General features: G+C 36.5%; 2 protein-coding genes across 5 annotated transcripts; both read right to left on the bottom strand.

Annotated features, from left to right (window-relative positions):
* Positions 1-1,562: 1,562 nt before the first annotated feature.
* LOC109051483 lies at positions 1,563-13,799 on the bottom strand. 4 transcript variants are annotated; one of them, XM_042759697.1, is made up of 12 exons: positions 13,559-13,799; positions 6,950-7,785; positions 6,722-6,843; positions 6,406-6,558; positions 5,498-5,721; positions 3,615-3,766; positions 3,433-3,536; positions 3,212-3,272; positions 3,039-3,127; positions 2,828-2,962; positions 2,446-2,549; positions 1,563-2,328 (listed from the first exon to the last, which is right to left on the bottom strand). In XM_042759697.1, exons 2-12 carry the CDS (start codon positions 7,725-7,727, stop codon positions 1,851-1,853), a joined length of 2,400 nt encoding a protein of 799 aa, XP_042615631.1. In that variant the 5' UTR covers positions 7,728-7,785; positions 13,559-13,799; the 3' UTR covers positions 1,563-1,850. The 4 variants fall into 4 exon arrangements, with proteins under 4 accessions (XP_042615631.1, XP_042615632.1, XP_042615630.1 ...); XM_042759698.1 differs by lacking the exon at positions 13,559-13,799 and adding an exon at positions 8,509-8,630; XM_042759696.1 differs by lacking the exon at positions 13,559-13,799 and adding an exon at positions 8,073-8,291.
* Positions 13,800-17,100: 3,301 nt separating this feature from the next.
* LOC109093025 (4F2 cell-surface antigen heavy chain-like) lies at positions 17,101-19,578 on the bottom strand. The gene is made up of 3 exons (XM_019106752.2): positions 19,201-19,578; positions 17,917-17,979; positions 17,101-17,796 (listed from the first exon to the last, which is right to left on the bottom strand). The coding sequence occupies exons 1-3, from the start codon at positions 19,462-19,464 to the stop codon at positions 17,569-17,571; spliced, it is 555 nt and encodes a 184-aa protein (XP_018962297.1). The 5' UTR covers positions 19,465-19,578; the 3' UTR covers positions 17,101-17,568.
* Between the last annotated feature and the right edge of the window lie 1,000 nt (positions 19,579-20,578).

Here is a 20,578-nt window from a genome sequence, read left to right as displayed (position 1 = left end):
AGAATTTGCTAGAAAGATCTGTTTCTCGGAGTTCTACGTCTCATTCTTCCAGTATATTTTAGAGGGCCTTTTCAAGTAATCTCCGGAAATTAAATGGACTTTGAACATCATGCCACAAATTGAGGCCTATTACCATATTTCCTCTGTGACGGCATTCATCCTTGATGTCTGTGATATCCAGAATGTCTGTAAGAACCAATAACTCTTCAGTGTTTTAAAAGTGAAGGTTTTACACTTAAGGTATTGGCCATCTGAGACATCTTAACACTTTAACAACTTAAACACTTGACTATTGGTGTAGTACCATGTTGTCTGCATGCAAGAGGGGTGTGTAGTGTGTGTGTGTGTGTGGGGGGGGTTATTTTTTTTCCTCTCCTCTTTCACTCATGGCCCCTTCAGTTTTTGATAGTGTGTGTGCTGACTATGGCATAAGCTTCATGAAGGACCATAAGAAGAATGATTGCTTGTGGGACATTACCATCGGGCCCTACACACTGACCTCACAGCTGGCATCTGAGCGTGGCTACATCATGACCAATTACAGCACCACCTTAGTATTGGATGTTCCTCTCTTTACCATTGGATAAGTCTATAAGGTTAGACTTGATCACTCGCAGGACCCAGTTGCAGTGGCCATTTTAAGTTTCTCAATTACCCTTTTAAGTTGTTGACTGTGTGGCTGACATTTAATGCCTCTCTCTGTTAATAGAATATTACTCTGCAGCAGTTCTATGGTACTTTTGAACTTCTCATCAGAAATGCTAAAACCTTGAAGATTGAGTAGTCCTTGGCCAAGTGCTGCCTCTTCCGAACCACTGAGCTCTTGGGTAATGTAGCAGCTTTTACTGGCTTCACCCAGATCTATAGCATTGGCATCAAAGTGCATTTCATTTTGGTTGAGCTTGCTTGATCTAATATGGGTCTAGGGATGGAGTGTTAAAGGATTGTGTAAAGTGACAAATACGTTAAAATCGTTGACAAAGGAATTATTAAATAAAGTTGTTATTTTTGTTTTCTTCGCTTACAAAAAGTGTTCCTATCGCTTCATATAACCCAGATTGCACATCTGATGGCAGATGGAGTATTCTGACGACGACTTTCATACCTTTCATGGATCTTGACACTGTTATTTACTTGGCAGTTTATGGGACATTCTCAAGCCTCCAGGTTTTCATCCAAAATATCTTAAATTGTGTTCCAAAGAGGAACGGAGCTTTTACAGGTTTGGAACGACATGGGGGTAAGTGATTAATGACAAAATTTTCATTTAGGGTGGAGTATCCCTTTAAGCCCATGCAACTGCAGAAACAAACCGTTATGAAGCCCGCTTTTCAGGGACTTCTGTAAGGAAATCAGCTGACTCTGCACAGGTGGGATGCTGGAGTGAGCTCCTAGACGAATATGCGCAGTGGTCTGTAATCTGTACACTGTTTACAAGAAATCTTCAAGTCATTGCAACTTGTTTTAACTCAAGTTGAGAAATTTCAGTTTTAAGTTTAACTTTAATGTAAGTTAAAGACTTGTACAACAAAGTTCATTTTACTTTAAGGCAGCAACGGAACTTTCTTGAATTTCAGTAGGTTTTTTTTTTTTTTTTTTTTTCTTCCCAGGACCTATTGGAGGCTTTTAGATTTTACATGATATTTAATAAACTTATCTTAAACGTTTGTCATGTGCCATTTAAAATAAAAACAGTTACTTCAAGAACTTGGCATCCTTTTTTCACATTACAGTGGGTTCTTCAATTTGCGAAGTCTTTAAAAACGCTCTTGAAAGCAGAAATATATCTCTTAAGTTCTTATGGCATTGAAGTTTTAAACAAATTGTTCAAGTCAGTTTTGGGTTGTCAGTTATTGGGTATCAGCCCATGGTTTACTGACACTGTCCTGTATGCTCAAATGGAGCCCGTTTACCATGGATCCTCTGTTATAGAACAGGCCTCCTGTGTCTACACTGTGAAGGGAGCCCCATGTCTGCTGGTGTCCAGTGTGGAGTGGTAAGGGAGGTGCTTTAGGCACAATCTGTGGATTCTGGGTGGGAGCCATGCAACTGGTACTGCCTGGTGGGCATGTACTCTGAGTCTTTGTGCTTTGAAGAAAAGCCAACTGGGTCTGTGACTGAACCAGATTCTGTATCAGACTTTGGGTCAGGATGTGATTCTGATGGTGAGTCTGGGTTAGGATTTGCTGGTTTGGATGAGTCAGTGCTCTGGTCAGGTTAAGGTTGTGGTGCTGATTTGTGTGTATCTGTAGTTTATCCCTCCAGTCCTCTTGCTGCTGCCGATGGATCTTCATGTGAGCATTTCTACTTTTGATTTTATAGAACATCCTGTAAAGACATTATGCAAGGTCAAAGAGAAGGCTGAACAACACTTAATGTGAAACAAAGACCATGAATTTCAATATTGTCAGTACTATAACACAGGCAAAATTGGTCTATGCTTACTTTCCACACTGTTTACAGGGAAAGCTTGTGGGAAGTGGTGGGGTAGGAATCAGTCTGTCAATACTGGCTTGGTTAACCATCATCTTTGTGGCTGGTGACACCTGCTGGTCAAAGCAAAACTCAAAAACATGACATATTACGAACCAAGTGTAATCTATTCAATGTGATCTAAAAGTAATTAAATACCGTTAAATAGGTTCTGTAAAATTTTGTATTCTTTTAATGCGCAGTGTTTGTTTTGTATGCAATTTAGGTAAGGCAAAGCAATCAGATAAAAACAACTTATTATAATTCACATTTTTGTATTAAATTAAAAGTTAGCCTATATTATAAAAGCCATTACACACCCGTTTACGCTTGTATAGACTGACACTGTGCTTACCTGACTGATGATGGCTGCAATTCTCTCTTCCTCCAGACTTTCTTTTTCTCTCTCCCTCTGCTTGTTTTGTTTCTCTGAGAGCCTCTTGGAGTTGTAGTAGAATTCAATACACTGTGACACCTGCTTTGTTCTCACCTGAAAGTATGAGAACTGTAAATACTCTGATCTCTGATATTTGGTGGTTTAGAGTTGCAAATATTCAATATATTACCATTTTGTGTATGAAGGAGAAATCTTTCCCATAAATTGTAAATGCTTTATGAAACAGCTTTTGTTCACTCAGAGTCCATATTTCCATGCCTAAATGGAAAGTGAAACTGGATTAGTCTTATTTATAATATGCTGACTGTAAAAGTTTTTGACGTTCAACAAATGAGTGTTTACCAGAATAGTGATAGTTTTCTGATGGAGGGGAGTTTTTAAACAACAGCATCTCCAGCGCTTCCTGTTACCAGGAAAAATAAGGAAATTAAATATTATGCTTTTGTGAAAGACAGCCATCAAAAGTAGTCATGATTACCAAGGACATTTTGAAACGGTAACTGGGAAAGCAATCACAAAATATAAATCTACAAGCATGAATTCATAATGAATATTGCACTTACTAGAATGTTTCCCTGGCAATGAGACAGGCTATGAAGAGCAAGCTCCAAATTGGCTCCACCTCCTGGTAGAACACTGGAGGCACTCAGGTCAAGAAGATTCTCCACTGAGGTTCGAGATCACACTCATTAATGAAGAAAAAACTAGTGTTTTTATGGTAAAATAAATATTTTATTTTGATTACCATGCTGTAAAAGGGTGTCATTTTCCTCTAGCTCTGCCCAAGGTTTCCATAACAACTCCTCCCTGACTGGTTCCTCTGGACACACCTCAGAATCTCTTCCTATTATCAAATCTGGCAGCTCAGCTTGGAACTCTGGGCCTATATTTATGCACCTTGAGTGTAAATGTGACAAAGTTTCATGAAATCATCTGTCTCAAAGAAGCTTGACAAATAAGTTTCTTAAAGGGGTCATATAATGCTATTTCAAGGTTTCCTTTCTCTGGAGTGTTTCAAGCTGTTTGTGAATAGATACTGTAAGATCCTTAAAGTTGCAAAGACTAAAGTCTCAAACCCAAAGAGATATTCTTTATAAAAGCTGAGACTTGTCCATGCCCTCCTAAAACGCCTTGTTTAAACACACCCCCACATGTCTACGTCACAATGTGGGAAGATTTGCATAACACCGCCCAAATGTTCATGCAAAGAAAGAAGGTGTACCTTTGATTCTCGCTGTAGTATTGTTACTGCCGCCACCATGTCGTGGAGACGCTATGTTTCATTATGAAAGCGAAACTATATTGTTTGGTCTTCCAAAAGAGGACACAACTAGAAATCAGTGGTTAAGTTGTATTTACAACACTGTTCCAGAACAGGTCAACCCAAATATTCAGATGTGTGCAACGCATTTTACGGAGGACCAGGACTGTTTCCTGTGAGAGTAGCCTACAATGCCGGTGTTCTGACAAATAATGCCGACTCACAGCCTGTAAGTATGTTTTAATATTTAAAGGATTTGCCACTGATGATTCAAACGCGAGTTTTGAGCAGTGTAGAGAAGAGCTAGTTGTTTGTCATTTCTCTGATCACAAAAGTCGGGACACGGCATCCCAGTATGTTAAGGGGCGTAACATTTCCGTCACACGCTTGAGGAATTCGGCCAATCACAACGCACGGGATAGCTGGCCAATCAGAGCACACCTCACTTTTCAGAATGATGAGCTTTGTAAAAACAGATGCATTTCAGAAAGGCGGGGCATAGAGGATAAACAATGTACAGTATGTAGAAAATAATGTATTTTTTTAACCTTAAACCGCATAAACACGTCATTACACCAAATACACAAAATAATGTTCTTTTTAGCAGTATCATATGACCCCTTTAACCCTCTGATGTTTTTGTGGCCAAAAATGACCACATTGAAAATGAATAGGAAGCTTTTTTTAGATATCAGCCTCAAATTTGGAACACAACTTGTTTAGATTTATGGCTTTGATTTTATTGCAGTTTTAGAGTAAAACATGATTTAGAAAATATGTATCATGTAAAATTCTAAAACAGTATTTTTGTGCATTTTTCATAAAAACAAACTTAATATTTTTTTTTTTATTTCACTTTTTGAACTTTTTTTTTTTCATTTAAGTCTGTGCTCCAAAGCATTCAAGATTTATGACAAGATTTCAATTTTCAGGTCTATGCTCAAATAGTGGATAACAGGCAATAAATGGAATTATTCAATAAATATAATTTACCATAAAAAACAAGATATTAAATAAAAAAACCATTATCAAACTACAGTAAAGTACATTAATTTCATTGAAATTAAAAAAGGTCATTTTGACCACCATGCGAACAATGGCAGAGGGTTAAAATTAGGAAGATTACACACAACCAAGCAGATGCTGACCCAGTCAAGAAAGAAAAAACTTGACAATAGATTTTGCATTATTTATCTCCCGACAGATTATTGTTGTCAAATGAGTTACGATTCTTTTGAACTGTTCAGACGTGCTCTTAATAAAAAAAAGAAAGCATTTGTATTAAAGGAAATAATAGAAATGCTTCCTGTATGACACCAGTGAGCAACCAAAACTGAGAAGAAACAAACAAACATTTGAATGCTTACCTTTGTGAGTCATCATCTTTCCTCTCGTCTGTCCACAGTGCTCTGTTTTCCACAGCTAGGGAAGACAATAGGTTACAGAAGAGCCCCGTTCCACTACGTGTTGGGTTCAGCATCGGAGGTGGCGTATAGTGAGGTGTAGTTCCTTCCCAGTTCTCCATGAGCTCTCTACTCATCTGGATCACACTGCTGAAAGGCACTCCAGTATATACGGAACTTGGAACATTCTAAATGAGGCAAATAAAGCTGCATGTGAGTGATCTGCTTAAAATGATGCCGCAGAGGCAACCACAGTTGAAAGCATAAATACTTGTGGTTTTAACCTGAAACAGTTAAAGTTTATATTTCATGTTTTATATTTATTCAAAGTTTAGGGCTGGTAAGATTTTTTTAATGTTTTGGAAAGAAGTGTCTTATGCTCATCAAGGGTGCATTTATTTGATCAAAAATACTGTAAAAACAGTAATATTGTAAAATATTATTTGTGTAAAAATTGTTTTCTATTTGCATATACTTTAAAAAGTAATTTATTCCTGTGATGAAAGTGCTAAATTTTCGGCAGCCATTACTCCAGTCTTCAGTGTCATGTGATCCTTCAGAAATCATTCTAATATGCTGATTTGCTGCTCAAGAAACAGTTCATATGATTACCAATGTTGCAAAAAGTTGTAAAATGTTTTGGTGGAAGCCATGATAATATTGTTCATGATTCTTTGATGAATAGAAATAAATAGCATTTATTTGAAATCGATTTTGTTGTAACTTGTTTTGTTGTTTTGTTTTGTCTTCAGTGTCACTTATTCAGCAAGGATCCATTAAATTGTTCAAAAAAGTATTAATTTGTTTAAAATCTTACTGACCCCAAACTTTTGAATGGTACAAAATAATTTAGTAAATTAAAGGTCTTTTGCCTGTGTGCTAGAGGACCCCAGAAGTTTGTCCGAGGACCCGGGAGTGAAGTTCAGTCCACAACCGAATCTTGTTCCTTCTCCAGGCCCAGACCCCTGCACATGGAGACTAGACTGATGCAGAGAAGGTCCAAATGAATGGGATGATTGCCCAAACTGTCAAAATAAAAATTGGTTGTATATAATGTAATTAATATTGCATGCAAGCATAACCAGTTAAAAATACAGAACATGAAAATTAAATGGGCTGCTATGATGTTAAAGCCATTGATGCATCAATCTAATATGCTTGACCAGGCTAACAATCTGTCTGACAGACCTGAGGCCATGTCATGTGATCTTCAGATGTCCCGGGCTCGTGACCCAGCTCTTGCTGCAAGCAGGCCTGAGGATGATGATGTTGAACCAGTGCAGGGTTGAGGGACATTTGCAGTGAACAGTCTAAGCAAGAAAAGCACTTCTTTCATTAAAAATGACACTTAAGGTTTGAAAATAACGGCATGTCTAGATAGGTCAACACACAAAAGATGGCGATTATGTTACGTACCTTTCTGCAGGGAGTTTATTTGTTTCAGATGAGGTCCTCCATGCTCTGAATAAACCATGGAGGAGTTTGAATCTTGTGAGAGGTGCTGCGTTAAGTCCAGGCCGTTGTTGTCATCCGCTTGCAGCTGGAGCCAAATGGGGTGATTGAACCTGCCGGTGGAGGGCGAAGGTAAAGAGGGAAAGAACTGCAGCGACCCATCTATCTGAGTTTGTATCTGCGATTGGCTCAAGATCTGGCCAGGCAAGAAGTGTTGAGGTCGTTTAGGAGGAGAAAAGGATGGAGGAGGCAGGGGCGTTGGCGGTGGGCTAAGAACCAGAGGGAAGGAGAGGGTATGTGAAGGAGGAGTAGAGTTGTTGAAGCCGCTCTGCTCTCCACCGCCCAGCATTCGGTAGGTGCTACGACTGCAAAACGCCTCGGAGAAAGAATCCAGTTTTTGTTGCTGACGCCCAGTTGTTTCATAACTCTCTGATGCCTCTTGTTGGTGGCAGTGAGAACTCCAGTCAGTCTCATAAACTCCAGCTTGTGCCTTGTTCCTGTTCAGTCCCATAGAGGACACAGGGGATGTATTCCCCCAGTAAGCAGTGTTTGCTGATTGATCTGTTCCATTCATAGAGCTCCCGGTGCCATTCGTGGTTTCACACGGGACCTCAAACTGGCCGAGCCCGCTCATCGAACCTTGCTGGTAAAGGTCATGGCTTGACCTTGGTCCTTCTGTCTGAGGGCGAAACATGGAAGTGAAGGAGAGCGACTCAGGCTCAGGAGATGTATGGTCAGCCATGTGGCGTTTTGCAAATGGCTGCACCCTCAAGTTAAAAGACACTCATAGCCTCTGAAAACTGAAAAGACACATAGACAATCAGAAGTTAGTGAGCCAAACAACACAAACAAACGCAATGAGATATTTTCCAAAACGCTGAATGGTTTGTCTTTGCCTTCCTCTGTAACAATTGGTTTTAAAGACAAATATTCACACAGAAATGCGGAAACATTACAGCAAAGAAAAAACGGAGAAATGTCTACAGCTATTGAAAGAAAACAAACGGCCTTTGTTCTACAGCTTTTGTTTATCTTTTTACTTTCTCTCTCATCCTTCTTTCTCACTCTATTTCTCTAAAGTACTCACCAGTGTTGCCCTTTCTTTTTCCATAAACTGTTGCTTTTGCTGGTGTGCTATCCCTTCATGTCGACCTGTGAGTTGTGTGCCGTGTGCGACCCTTGTCTCCAACTAACAAAATTAAAATACTGCCACGTGTGAAAGCAGGTGCTCTCTCTAGCTCTTCCTCACTTGTGCGCATTATCATACTTAAATGTGAAAACACTTTCTCACACATATTTCTTTAACAGGTGCCACCGATCAAAAGTCTTCGGTTGTCATAGAGTCACCCCCTCCCTTAAAACCCAGAACCGAAAACCACATCCTGAGGAAGCAGTCACGGATCTCCCTCTATCTCTCTCTTCTATATCTCTCTCTCCCTTTTCTGTCTTGCTCCTCTCCTTAACCTCTTTTCCTTCTCAGTCTATTTTTATCCGTTCTCCTACAACACAGGCCGCATACTCACAGGCTCCCATTGATCACCATCTTCTCTTGGTCCAAAGAGGGTCTCATTCATTGTGAACAGACAGACGATAGAGCAAACAGGGCTGAATCCGGACTAACCTTACTTTACTCGATTTTTTGAACAATTAACAAAAGCTGTAGGATGAAAGCGTGTTGTCTTCAAAGATGCTGGCAAGTTATGAGACTTTTTGGGCTTATTGTGCTTGCGGCTCAGAGTGTTATCTTGAGATTCGCATCTGTTGTGGTTAGTGACTTGAGTGTTAAGAATGTAAGAGTTGTCAAACTGGCAGGTAAGGCGTGGGTGTGCGTGTAAGTGTATATGATATGAGTGAGAGCAAAGCTTCCTGTCATGTGCGTGTGTGTGTGTCAGTCATAAGAACAAGTTTGTGCATTCTTTTGCATTTGTATGTGTTTGAACGGTTGTCTTTTTGTTAATGTTATGTGGTGTGTTAAATTATTAACTTTGAGATTTTTTATGCATGCATATATGTGTGTTAATGTGTGATTTTTTTTTCTTTTTTCTGTGCATGGGTTTGTGTGGGCGAAAAGACAAACTGTGTTTACGCCAGTGAGAATCTGTGGTTGCTGAAAATCATGTGACGGGAAGTTGACCATGAAACAACGACAGAACAGGAAGTGGACCAGGGAAACCTCCGTACACCCCGCCTCCGCTCTCTCGCTCTATTTCTGCAAGTGTATCCCTCTTATACCCACAATATAAAATCGTTTCCATACCGCATACATTGTCTCTGCACCCCTTTTTCCACCCACACGTAGTGTTTCCCTCTCTTTTCTCATGCTAACTTATTTGCATCATTTTAACTGTTAATTCTTAGCTAACAGCAGGTCAGCATTTCTCATGCTAACTTATTTGCATCATTTTAACTGTTAATTCTTAGATAACAGCAGTTCAGCATAATCATGCATTTTTATTTTGAATGACAGGTCTATACTACAGGTCCACCCACTCTGTCTCTGTGTGTCATATCTCGGTCAGAGGCATTAAACTTTGAGAGACTGTGAATCTGGACGGCCCCCGCAGATTGTAGGTTTGGTTGAAGAGGGTGTTGTTAATTCAGTGGTGAGTACAGTATGAATGTACCTGGAGAAATCACCTACACAAACCTCACCATTAGCATAATGTGGGTGAAAGAATAAAAGTGTAAGACGATACACCAAGAGAAGACGTATTCCTAGACCAGAGAAATGTTTTTTTTTTTACTCTCGCTGCCCTACTTTTTTAGCTTTTGCCTTTTAAAATCTACTTTGTGCATGTTTTTATATTCAAGAACTGAGAGTGTGAGAATTTAGTACTTTAAATACCAGCTTTGTTCCATTAAATGTTAAACCTTAAATCAGTATGGCATACCCAAAAGCTATACGCGATCAGATAATACTGGAGAACGGCGAGCGGGTTAAGAGGGGACAGAAACAACATAGGATATAATTGATGGAAAGAGGAGTGTGGAGGCTGTTTTCTAGTTTTCTGTCAGATGTGTGAAAGACTGAACAGAGGAGGGGGAATGCAGCAGAGTGGTTTTGACTTTTTTTCCCTTCTTTCTCTATCATTCTATCAAACCCTTTATCTTATCTTTGAGACAACCTTTATAAGTACTGTAGAGAGATCACAGACTAATGTATCGAAAAATGAGAGAAGTGACGTAGGAATGAAAGGAGAACCTAAAACTGTAGTTGAATGAATCATGAAGTTTTGGTTACAAAAATAAATGAATGTGTATTTTACTGGTTCGAGTTACGTCCCCCAAAACCTATAGTTTCTAATGAATTTAGGTGCTTCTCCATTATTAGTCTGCTCCTGACTGATGCAGAGTGAAATGTGCTGATGATGCATTTTAGGAGGAGTGCGAATTCATTCATTTTTAAAACATCAGCTAATTCAGAAACGGCTAATGCGTTAAGCAAGCTCCCACTGAATTTCAGTAGTCAAACTTTCCAGCCAATTACAATTGACAACATGTGGCCATAATTTCATATCAGGGAAGGAAATAGCTGGAAATACATGATGACACAAAGTCATCTCTTTTACTATTGTGTATATTTACTGCTGTAGATTCTCTAGCATTGTTAGGTCTTGTAGCATGAATTGCTAATATTGTGAGGTTCTTCATTTAAACTGTATAAAAGTGTCTGCTAAATTATTTAATGTAACTTAATATAAATGTACAGTTCTTATATCTGGCTGCCCATGTCTTCCCAGCTCTGTAACGGTGGCCTTTTTAAGTCATGAAAGCATATACTATTACAAAGACAAACTGTTTTTAGTTTTGGAAATGTATACATTTTGCTGGTGGCATTTTGTAATAGCTATAATGTAATGCTAAAATATTTTAACTCAAATCGCACAATAAACACAAAAGTGTTCGCATACTGGTTAGTGGATAAATGACCCAAAGTCCATTGAAAGAGGCAAAATCTGCAACTTAGATTTATCATATTTATGTATTTGCATGAAAATCTTTTTTTTTTTTTTTTTTGCCATCATTTATTTTCATAGTCTTTTTTGGTGCTAAATGTTACTCATTCTCCAGCTGACCCTTACTTAAATTATGCCAAGTTTCAAATGCATCCGTTTTAGACCTGTACAAATAAAAATAAAAATAAAAAACAGAGAGGTTTTGGAGGTTGGAGAGCTTTTGTTCAAAAGGTTTTCGAATGAGAAAATGATCAAATATAAAATGACAAAGAGGAAAAAATCTGTATGCATCTCACTGAATCACTGCAGTCTCATCCATATAATGATTATTGATCATATATATCACCGATATGATCAAATTGTTGTGTGTTTGTTTATTTGATGCTTTTTTTTCATATCGGTGCTCTAGATGAAAAACAGCAAATTTAACAAATTCTCCACTGAGAGTCTTTCTGTGTTCTAATGTGTTCGAATCTATAAATGTTTATCGCAAAAGGCTAAACATTAATTCTCATACACAATCTGTCCTTTACAACAGCTTTAATAAAATCTTAAATTTTCATGCCATATCCAGTATTTGTCAATTATATGTATGAGAAAATTAACAAAAATTATCTGATGTAAATATCTATATTATCTGATGACATACAGAAAGCTGCTGATGGCGATTATTTTATTTTTTTCATGATTTTGTTCATATTAAACAGGTGCTACCTAGATTAAATATCTTGCCTTTCATAGTCAAATAGTAAAAATATTCATAGTCAAATAACTGCAATGCAACGACTGTTAAGTGATGTTTCTAAGGATCCAAACCTACATACAACTACATAATTTATTTCTAAATGAAGACGTACCATAGACGTACCATACTATTTTATATAGAGATAATTATAATTACTATAGATTAAACCAGCTAAAACATTCTTAAACTAATTTATCTGACATTGTCTGAATATGTGATTCATGTATTTTACCTAAAATATCAGTCGGTTTACATAAAGCCAATTCTACATTTTCTTTTCAGATTCCCTTATTTAAAAAAACATAGCAAATTGGTTGTTGGAGACTATTGTCATATTCAGTTTAACCCAATACAAAATAATGTAGATATGAGTTTTAAAGTCAACTTAGCGTCCTACAAAAAGCCCAACACCCATTCAGTACCTGATGTTAAAAAAAACATAACACTGCGCTAAGTATTAATTATTCATATTAAAGCAAAATTTAGCCGCAGTGATCAGCATACAGGAAATATGCCCTTGGTGGATGTTAACATCCTCACAGAATAGACACAAAACTCTTGCATAGACATAATTTAAAGTATTCAAAAAAGGTTAAAGCTACAAACCAGAAACTATTGCAATTCTATAAGTAGAAGGTTTCTTGTTAAATTCTTTTTTTTTTCTCAAGTGTAAAGTATAATCATAGAAATTTGTGGCTAATTATTTATTAAATACATTTTCAGGAATAATCATTGCTTGGATTAGTAGTCTGCAGCACCAAAGTCATAGAGGCGATTGTAGGACATTATCCGTCAGGTGAGTTTAATTTCATAAATAACAATCCTGTTCGCTTATTAGACCCTGCTGAGTAAAGATGAAATGTACAGAAAAGACAGAAGAATCAGACAATACATTATTAAGAGTCCAAGTTATTAATAATTTGCATGATCCACCATCAACAAAAAATAGGTCATTACTATCAGCTGTTTGTGTTAAAGGGAAGAACCTTGCGCACACTTCCATAATCCATAATCATTGACGCAGCTCTTCAGGGAACTACAATTGCACATAAAAGGTGAGTAATAAATTAATAAACATACCCATTAAAAAATGTTTTCTGAAAATGACTTACAGAAATAGAAGCTGTGTTTCATTATAGAGTTTTTAGTAGTTAGAGCGCAGAGCTAAGAACAGGTTTTCAAACTCCTTTTTCTCACAGGATTGTACGCAGTCCAATTCTGTTTCTCATGAGAATGATTCACAGGGACACGTGTTGTCTACAGATTATCAGAAAATGATCAATATTCGACTTTGTCATTTGCAATGCGAAGAATGTCACAGAAGCCACTATAAAGCAGTCATGGAGCAAGCTATTAATAGTGTTGAAAATACTGATAAGTATTATCACAGTGCGCATCTGATAAACCAAATAATGTTCATTAATTAAAAATGTTCATTAATTAAATGTAAAAAGAGTTAGATTACAGTCAAAAAAATACCTCATTCAATCTACACTGCGATTCTAATGTGTCCTCTGTTCTCCAGTCGTTTTCCGAAACTAGGCCTCAACATCAATGAAATCTTTCATGCTACACGCAGATCCATGTTGCTTAGATGAAACTGTTTTTGCGCAAGTCTGGTGCAATACACAGTCTTATGACTTTCAAAAACAAGTGAAATGTGCCTGCATTGCTTTTCATTCAAGATGTAAAAACAAACAAGATGAGTGTCAGCACAGCCATATCTGTCTTACAAAAACTTTGTTTGCAGAACTGAAATATATGTTCTCATACTTGTAAAACACTACCTATTAGTCAGTTTTAGCACTCGCTAACTCACTTCACTGTCTGTTTTTGTTGTCTTGTTCATAAACAGAGTAAGATGTCACTTACCTCTCAGTTCTGAAGTCAAGGCCTGCAGGACAGTTGAACTCTACGAGCTACATGCACGCCTGTATACACGAGTGAATGAAGGAGGGATGCACTGTTAAGGTAAGACAGACGGAGAGAAAGACATTGAGAGACTCTGCGGAGGCGTTAGTGATGGTTAACTGTTCGGTATGCCAGTCTTCTCTTGGTTCGTCTGATCTTTTGAAGCCATTGTCATTGTGATCCTGGAAACGAGTGAGAAAAACATCATACACCATAGAGGGAGAGCGAAAGAAAAAAACTGTATTGCTCCGACTCAGACCTCAGAGGCAGCTCTCAGTTTGACAAAGCGCCAGTCCTTGCCACTACTTCTTTTTCACTATCTTTCTTATCCCTCTTGTATTTGATTACTATTTAACGCTGTTAAATGCTGTTTGGGAAAAAACAATTCTACCATGCTATTGTATTTCCATGGTGTCCTGTTTTACCTCCAGGGGCTTCAACCAGGGGTCCATGAAAGTACTTAATTTGGTCAGGAGAAGATGCTAATAATAATAAAAAAAAAGCATAATAAAATGAATACACAGTGTTGGAATAGCAGAAATGTTTTTCATTTAAACAGCGGTTGATTTTGGCTATAACATGCCGAGAGCATTTTTGTAGTGCACTGACAACTAATCTAATTAAGTGATTTATTTAAAGTCAAAATATTAGCTAACATAAATTAAACAACCAAAATGCATTAGGATACTACAGCAAAACTAGTTTAAAGAGTAAGATTGGGTAGAAATGGCCAAGAAAAAGGAACAGTTCACCCTTAGTAAAAATTAATAATTTATTCACCTTCATGTTGTTCCAAACCAATATGACATTCTTTCTTCTGCTGAACACAAAGACATTTTAAAGCAAGTTTTGTCTTTTTATATTTATACAGTGAAAGTTAAAAGGGTTCAAAAACAACACTGACTTGTATGAGACTGTGTTCCACATAAGAAGTCATAGTCTTTGGAGCTCACATGAGAGTAAGTAATTATTGACAGAATTTTTATTTTAAAGATGGTTACCATCTCTACGTGTAGGTGACATATTTCAGTAGGCGATTTTTAATGACGAAATTGCAACGCAGCCGCCCTCATTCATTTAAGGGAGAGTCACTATTTCATGCAGAGATTTTGAAGAGTTTGACAAACAACGGTATATATTTGATATCGAAAGTCACACTTTTGCTGAGAATAATATAGTTTGGTGATGATGATGGTAGCGATAATGGAGGGGGTGATGCTTATGAAGAAATGTTTGAGATGAAGATGGGGTTCAAGATAGAAGGGTTTAATGAAGTTTAGTGATGTGAGTAGGCTGTAGCAGTAAAACCGAGAGACAGGCATGACTGGGCATTGTTCAGTGACAAGTTTCACATCAACAGGGCGAGAGGGGGCGTTGTGTCTTTCTTTCTCGTCTCTCTTATTGAGAAGGAGGGAGGAAAGGGAGAGAGAGAAACAGAGCCAGACATGATAAAGCCTGTACACAACATGAAACGGTGAGTGTGGTTCAAAGTTACCAGAAATGTTTCCTGATTTTAAAGGCATTTCAAGTGAATAACTTGAGTTGATTAAGATAAGTTGCTGTCTGATTTGACTCCATTTCAGAGTCTCAAAAAACCCGATTCACTGCCGTCAAAAGTTGCCTACAGTCAAACTGAAACCCCCATCCCCACAGAAAAGACAAACACAATCACATAGGTACACACACACACACACACACACACACACAAAGACATGAAGACACGTTTGACAAATACATGTAACACACACAGGTTTGTGACCACACTCTGTCATCTCAAGAGTGCGACGTCGTGTTTTACCAGAAACACGTCGCTGTCTCCGACGACTCTGAAATATCACTGTACCCCCGCTGACATTCAGATCAACACACGCATCCACAAACAGCTGTTATAAAGCCGTCTGAGACAGAGTCACAGTATCACAACTACTTACTATGTGCACAAATATTGCTTCAAACTATTTTTTTGTAAAAAAATAATAATAGTATATGACCAAACAAAATTTGTTCATATATATATATATATTTTGGTTTATAATTTTATAATTTAGTCCTTTTTCCAATGTTAAGATTATGTAATTTCCAACTACAAAACTTTGGTTATTAGTGTTATCCAGGAGTATTTTTGTGAAATAATACAAAAATGTATAAAATATTTACATTCTCATAGTGAAGTAAAAATAATAGTTTGAAGCAGTTGTTCAAATAAGTGTTTTATAGGCCTACCTCAAATTGTACTTACAAACAAAAATGTCACCAAAATGAGTGTCATTGATAGGGAAAAGTATGCATTGTTTAGATTTTGAAGTGTAAGAAAACAGGAAAGCACAAGCTAACTTTGATTCAGTCAGTGCACATCCATTCAGTTTAAATGTTTAAAAGCGCTGAAGGTAAAATATGTTAAATTTAGAAACTGTGTTGTTTTGTTCAGTCTTTATCTGAGCATCTACTGACCTGGATGTTTTTTCCCTTTTGATTTTAGTTTTTGCCAAACATCTTTTAGTTCTCGCCAAACATTTTTTGTGACCTATTTCTCTTGATTACTTTTTACCTTGTATGTTGTAAACTTTACTCAACTTGATTTAGATTTTTATGAATATTAATTGCTATTAATATAATTGAAAGGATTATTTTTATTGACACTATAAATAATTGCTCTTTTATAATGAACAGAAATTAGAAAATTTATTAATTTTATTTTAAAGGGTATAAAAGGGTATATTCTGATGGTTTATCACTACAACCTAATACAATAAATTCATTTTGCTCTACCATTGGATTTTTAACTTTTCTGTATTACAACATTTTTCTTTTGTCTGTGGGAGGACATGCAAACAAACAGCCCTCACCACCACTTATATCTGGGAAAGTTCACAATCAGAATTAGATAAAGATTTCTAAGATCGATCTCTTTCTGTCTCATTCACGTTAACACAGAGATTCAAGTCCAGAATACGGCTTTTTGCCGAAAAAAAATATTATATGGGACCTGCAGAAACAAAAGGTAAATAAATGAGAATTAAGATGACCTTACATCAATAAACATTAGACTGTCATTAAATAAACAAACAAAAAAAACAAAAAACAAATGGGACATCAGGTAAAATATACAATTAGCAAATCTCGATGTTATAACTTAACACTTTCCCCCATGTGCAGTAGTGCACATCCTGACTTAAAAAAAAAAAAAAAAACTGAGTGTCTAGAATATTTTAATTACTGTGTATAAATCAAACGTTGTGATTATGAGCCATAATGTTACTTATTTCTTAACTGAAGAACTAGATTTATGAACTGTCATGGTGACCCCATTCTGCATTTAGGTGCTGGAAGAAATTTTACTTTTTTACAAGCAAAAGTGTGCAGGAAGTAATAGAGTTTTATATAGTACATATCACGATCGCACATGACACATATACACACACCTGTTGACTTTAGAGTCTTCCTTTTCCTGCCCTGAGAATTAACGACAAATGGCATAGAGCCAAGACACAAGCACACAACAATTATATATTGTGTGCACAACGTCAAGTTTTTTCATTCTAAAATACACAGATGTAAAAAAGGACAAGTAAACATTTATCAGATTTTGTAGTTAAATTGAATTATTTTTAAGGTGATTTTATATAAACACGTCTTTGCACTGAAAGCAGACATGGAAAACCTTTTTATTCAACTTTATTAGTAGATAAGAGAAGTCAAATTGAATAAACACGACTGAAAAAAAGTTATTTTTAAATCACTTTAAGATTTTAAATATTTAGACTTAAACTTCACAGAGCAAAAAGACATTATTTTATGAGACCTCATAGAAAAACAAACTCTGAGACGATATGTGAGGATCTGCATATGTGTGTCTAACCAGCATAAGGATAAGACAACAGAACAGCCTGTTTGGGCCCAAGCTGAAACTTCTCTAAGGAGATGCTATCCACGGCTTGATTCACAGCATCTGTGGTGAGGTGAACCTGAGCTTATGTCGGCAGGTCTCTGTAAGTGAGGTTCATAGTTACAGGGACATTTCCCCAGTTCATGGCAGTAAGGAAGCGTTCGTTCTGATCCCAGAGGCGGACAAATGCTAATGAAGTGGGTGAACTGAAAAGGCTGACATATTCTCCGTGCAGAAACGATGGCTCTTTTCCCCTCAGATGAGTGAGCGTTTTGAAGAAGTTACGAAGTGCGATATGTTCCTCCTGCAGAGTCTGAATGAGTAGAAGATGGAGAGAGCAAGATGCAGTGTGCTGGATTTAAATTTGTAATTAGTACAGTGATGAGATCATATCTACTTGTTATGAATAATCATGTGAATAATCAAAATGTACCTTTGCTGTTGCATTGTTCTCTATTACTGGGTATTCCAAGTCCCACATTATTTGAGGTTTTTCCTGTAAAGGAGGAATCTTAAGTCATCAGTGTTGTAGAAATAATCTGGTAACTTCGCTAAATATAAATATAAGCCTGAGGCCTCAAAGCTACTCGCTTCTAATGCTTTTAGCTACACAGGCTTGATTTTATGCATTAAGAAATGTGTCAGATGGCAATTCATAACACAATCCAGGTGGCTATATAGCACATTTACAACTACAAAGTTTTTGACTATTTTATAAAGTCATAGCAGAGTAGCAATAGGTTGAAGACTAAGTATTTTTATACCTTCCTGAATATAGCACATTTGGCTTAAAGGCAACTTGATTTTATTTTTATTTTTTAATGTATTCTTTTCTATGACCTGGTCTAAGCAACTCTTGAAACAGACTAAACTTAAATACATAGTATCAATAAACTTACAAGACATAAATACTAATATATGAAAGCAATCTGTATTTATCCAATCCCTCTTTCAACAGGGTTGTGAGTCATTAAGAATTAAATTAAGAATGGATTTTAAATTCCAATTCAGTCTGTGAAATTAAAATGAATTTAAATTGAGGTTTAAAAGTTTAAAAATAATTTAAAATTGAGAACTGAAATTCGCATTTACAAGAAAGCATAATTAAAATCAAAAACTTAAAAAAAAAAAAACTTGGAATATTTACTGGACAAAGCCTAGAATAAATGTTTAAAAATATTTGAAGTTGACATGAATTGGAATTTTCTAAATGCATCTTATTAATGTAACTATGAACAATTTACCTGTGCATTTTTTTGACCTTGTCATTCTTAAGTCACAACATAAAAGAAAAGACCAGCTACTTCCTTTTCATTGCAATATTAGAACATGCTTTGGCCTTAAATATGGACAGACAGACAAAAAGATAGATAGATATGAAAATTTGCATATGAATTTGCATATGAAAATATGTAGCTGATATATTTCATCATATTTAATTGTATTAAAATATGATTATCAAAAAGTTATTGCATAACTTTTTTTTGTGAACCAAAAACACTAAGTTACCAGAATGCATTTTATGTGTTGAATTTCTTTGAATCACGTTTAGTAAGCTAAATTCTCCTCCAGTTATTTTTAATTCAGTCACAATCTGTGGAGTGTAACCCATTCAATTCAAATTCCAACTAATGAATTTAAAGGGAGCCCATTTTTTAATTCAGAATTTTGCAACCAAACACTGATTCAGCTACCCATTTATTTATGCTCTACTCACCCCAGCCTTCAGTCCAACCTCATCTCCAGAGCTGGACACAGGTGTGACCGGGAGGGTGAACCGTGGTATTTTATAGAGCCTTACAGGTACTACTGGAGTTCTGGAAGCAAGAGAACCCAGAGTCCGTCCACTCAGACACCAGCCCAGACTCCTCTGCAGGTGACTGAAGTGGTGGTTCTTTATCACCTGGGCCTGTCTTTCACTGGCCTCCGCCATATCAGGCAGTCCAGTCAGGAGCAGGTCAACGCCTGAGCGGTTCAGCATGAGAGAGACCGGTGACTGATCCCATTAGAGCTCTGAAAATCATGAGGAGAAAGCGAGAGGTTCTGAAAAAAAGGTGAAAGCTGAAAAGATCATTGGTTCTTGAAAGCTAAAGAAAACAGAAAGTGGAAAGACATTTGGCCCAAGTAGAGTGAGCAAGCAGCAGTGCTCAATACCCCATCTGGCCAGCAGGTGTAAACAAATCAGCAGAATAGGAAATCACTATTTAGATTACAGACACATACACTTTTTTGGTCTGGTCACTTTTGTTGAATATAGCTTGTATAGATGGACAAGAGTCTGTTTTTTATGATGTCTCCCAGGTCAGGCAAGAAAATACCAACAAATCCTTTTTTTTTCAACCAGTATGTACATGCTTCCTAAAAAATAAATAAATAAAAATAGTTAAAAAATATATGAATTGGTATTATATAAATTATATGTATTATTATATAAAAAAAAATATATACTTCTATATACATGTAATTCTAATATCTTAAATCTGCTGTTTTTCTAAGATAAGAGATATGATCTGACTTGTTTGGCTCTTTAATGCTTTCTTTCTCAACTATCTTTTCATCTACCCATATTCACTGTCCACAAAAATAGGCGTATCTTTACAATTTCCTCTTTCTTATCAGCACTTAGTGTGATTTTCTCAGCGAAAGCTGTAACATTGTTGAACCAGAATGAAGCATTTTAACAGTTGGGTGTTAAATTCAGCACTATTAAGATACCTGTGAAAGACAGAGCAAAAAACACAAAGAGAAACTGAGAGAGAGCAGGGAAAAAGAAGGGGTGGGGAAATACAATGATGTTTTATATTAAGTTGGCACATGCTTAATATTTGAATTGTAGTGTTAATCTCATTTCATTTATGAAATCCCTCATCTTCTAAAAAAAAAAAAAAAAATCTTCAGGACACCGTTTTGGCTAATATAATGCTACTATAATGTCTTTCCGAAAATTAAAATAATAAATTCAGCCTCTACAGAGGTCAAAGGTGAAACTCATAATTCTCTTCTTTAGGCATACTTTCAAGAATATTATGCATAGAGAGATAAAAAAAAAAAGCAAAGATAAAATGATTTCAATGTTTAGAGGTCTGTTTTGGATG

The sequence above is a fragment of the Cyprinus carpio genome, chromosome A7 (genome assembly GCF_018340385.1).
Source record: "Cyprinus carpio isolate SPL01 chromosome A7, ASM1834038v1, whole genome shotgun sequence".
Lineage (NCBI taxonomy): Eukaryota > Metazoa > Chordata > Actinopteri > Cypriniformes > Cyprinidae > Cyprinus > Cyprinus carpio.
This window is presented reverse-complemented; position numbering and strand designations above follow the sequence as displayed.

Coding starts and splice junctions, on each gene's coding strand:
- LOC109093025 (XM_019106752.2), bottom strand. CDS start 19,464: ATGCTGAACCGCTCAGGCGTTGACCTGCTCCTGACTGGACTGCCTGAT. Junction 17,980..19,200: donor AGGTTGGACTGAAGGCTGGG/GTGAGTAGAGCA, acceptor CCTCCTTTACAG/GAAAAACCTCAAATAATGTG. Junction 17,797..17,916: donor AGAACAATGCAACAGCAAAG/GTACATTTTGAT, acceptor CTACTCATTCAG/ACTCTGCAGGAGGAACATAT.
- LOC109051483 (XM_042759697.1), bottom strand. CDS start 7,727: ATGGCTGACCATACATCTCCTGAGCCTGAGTCGCTCTCCTTCACTTCC. Junction 6,844..6,949: donor AATAAACTCCCTGCAGAAAG/GTACGTAACATA, acceptor TTTCTTGCTTAG/ACTGTTCACTGCAAATGTCC. Junction 5,722..6,405: donor TGGGGTCCTCTAGCACACAG/GCAAAAGACCTT, acceptor TGCCTCATTTAG/AATGTTCCAAGTTCCGTATA.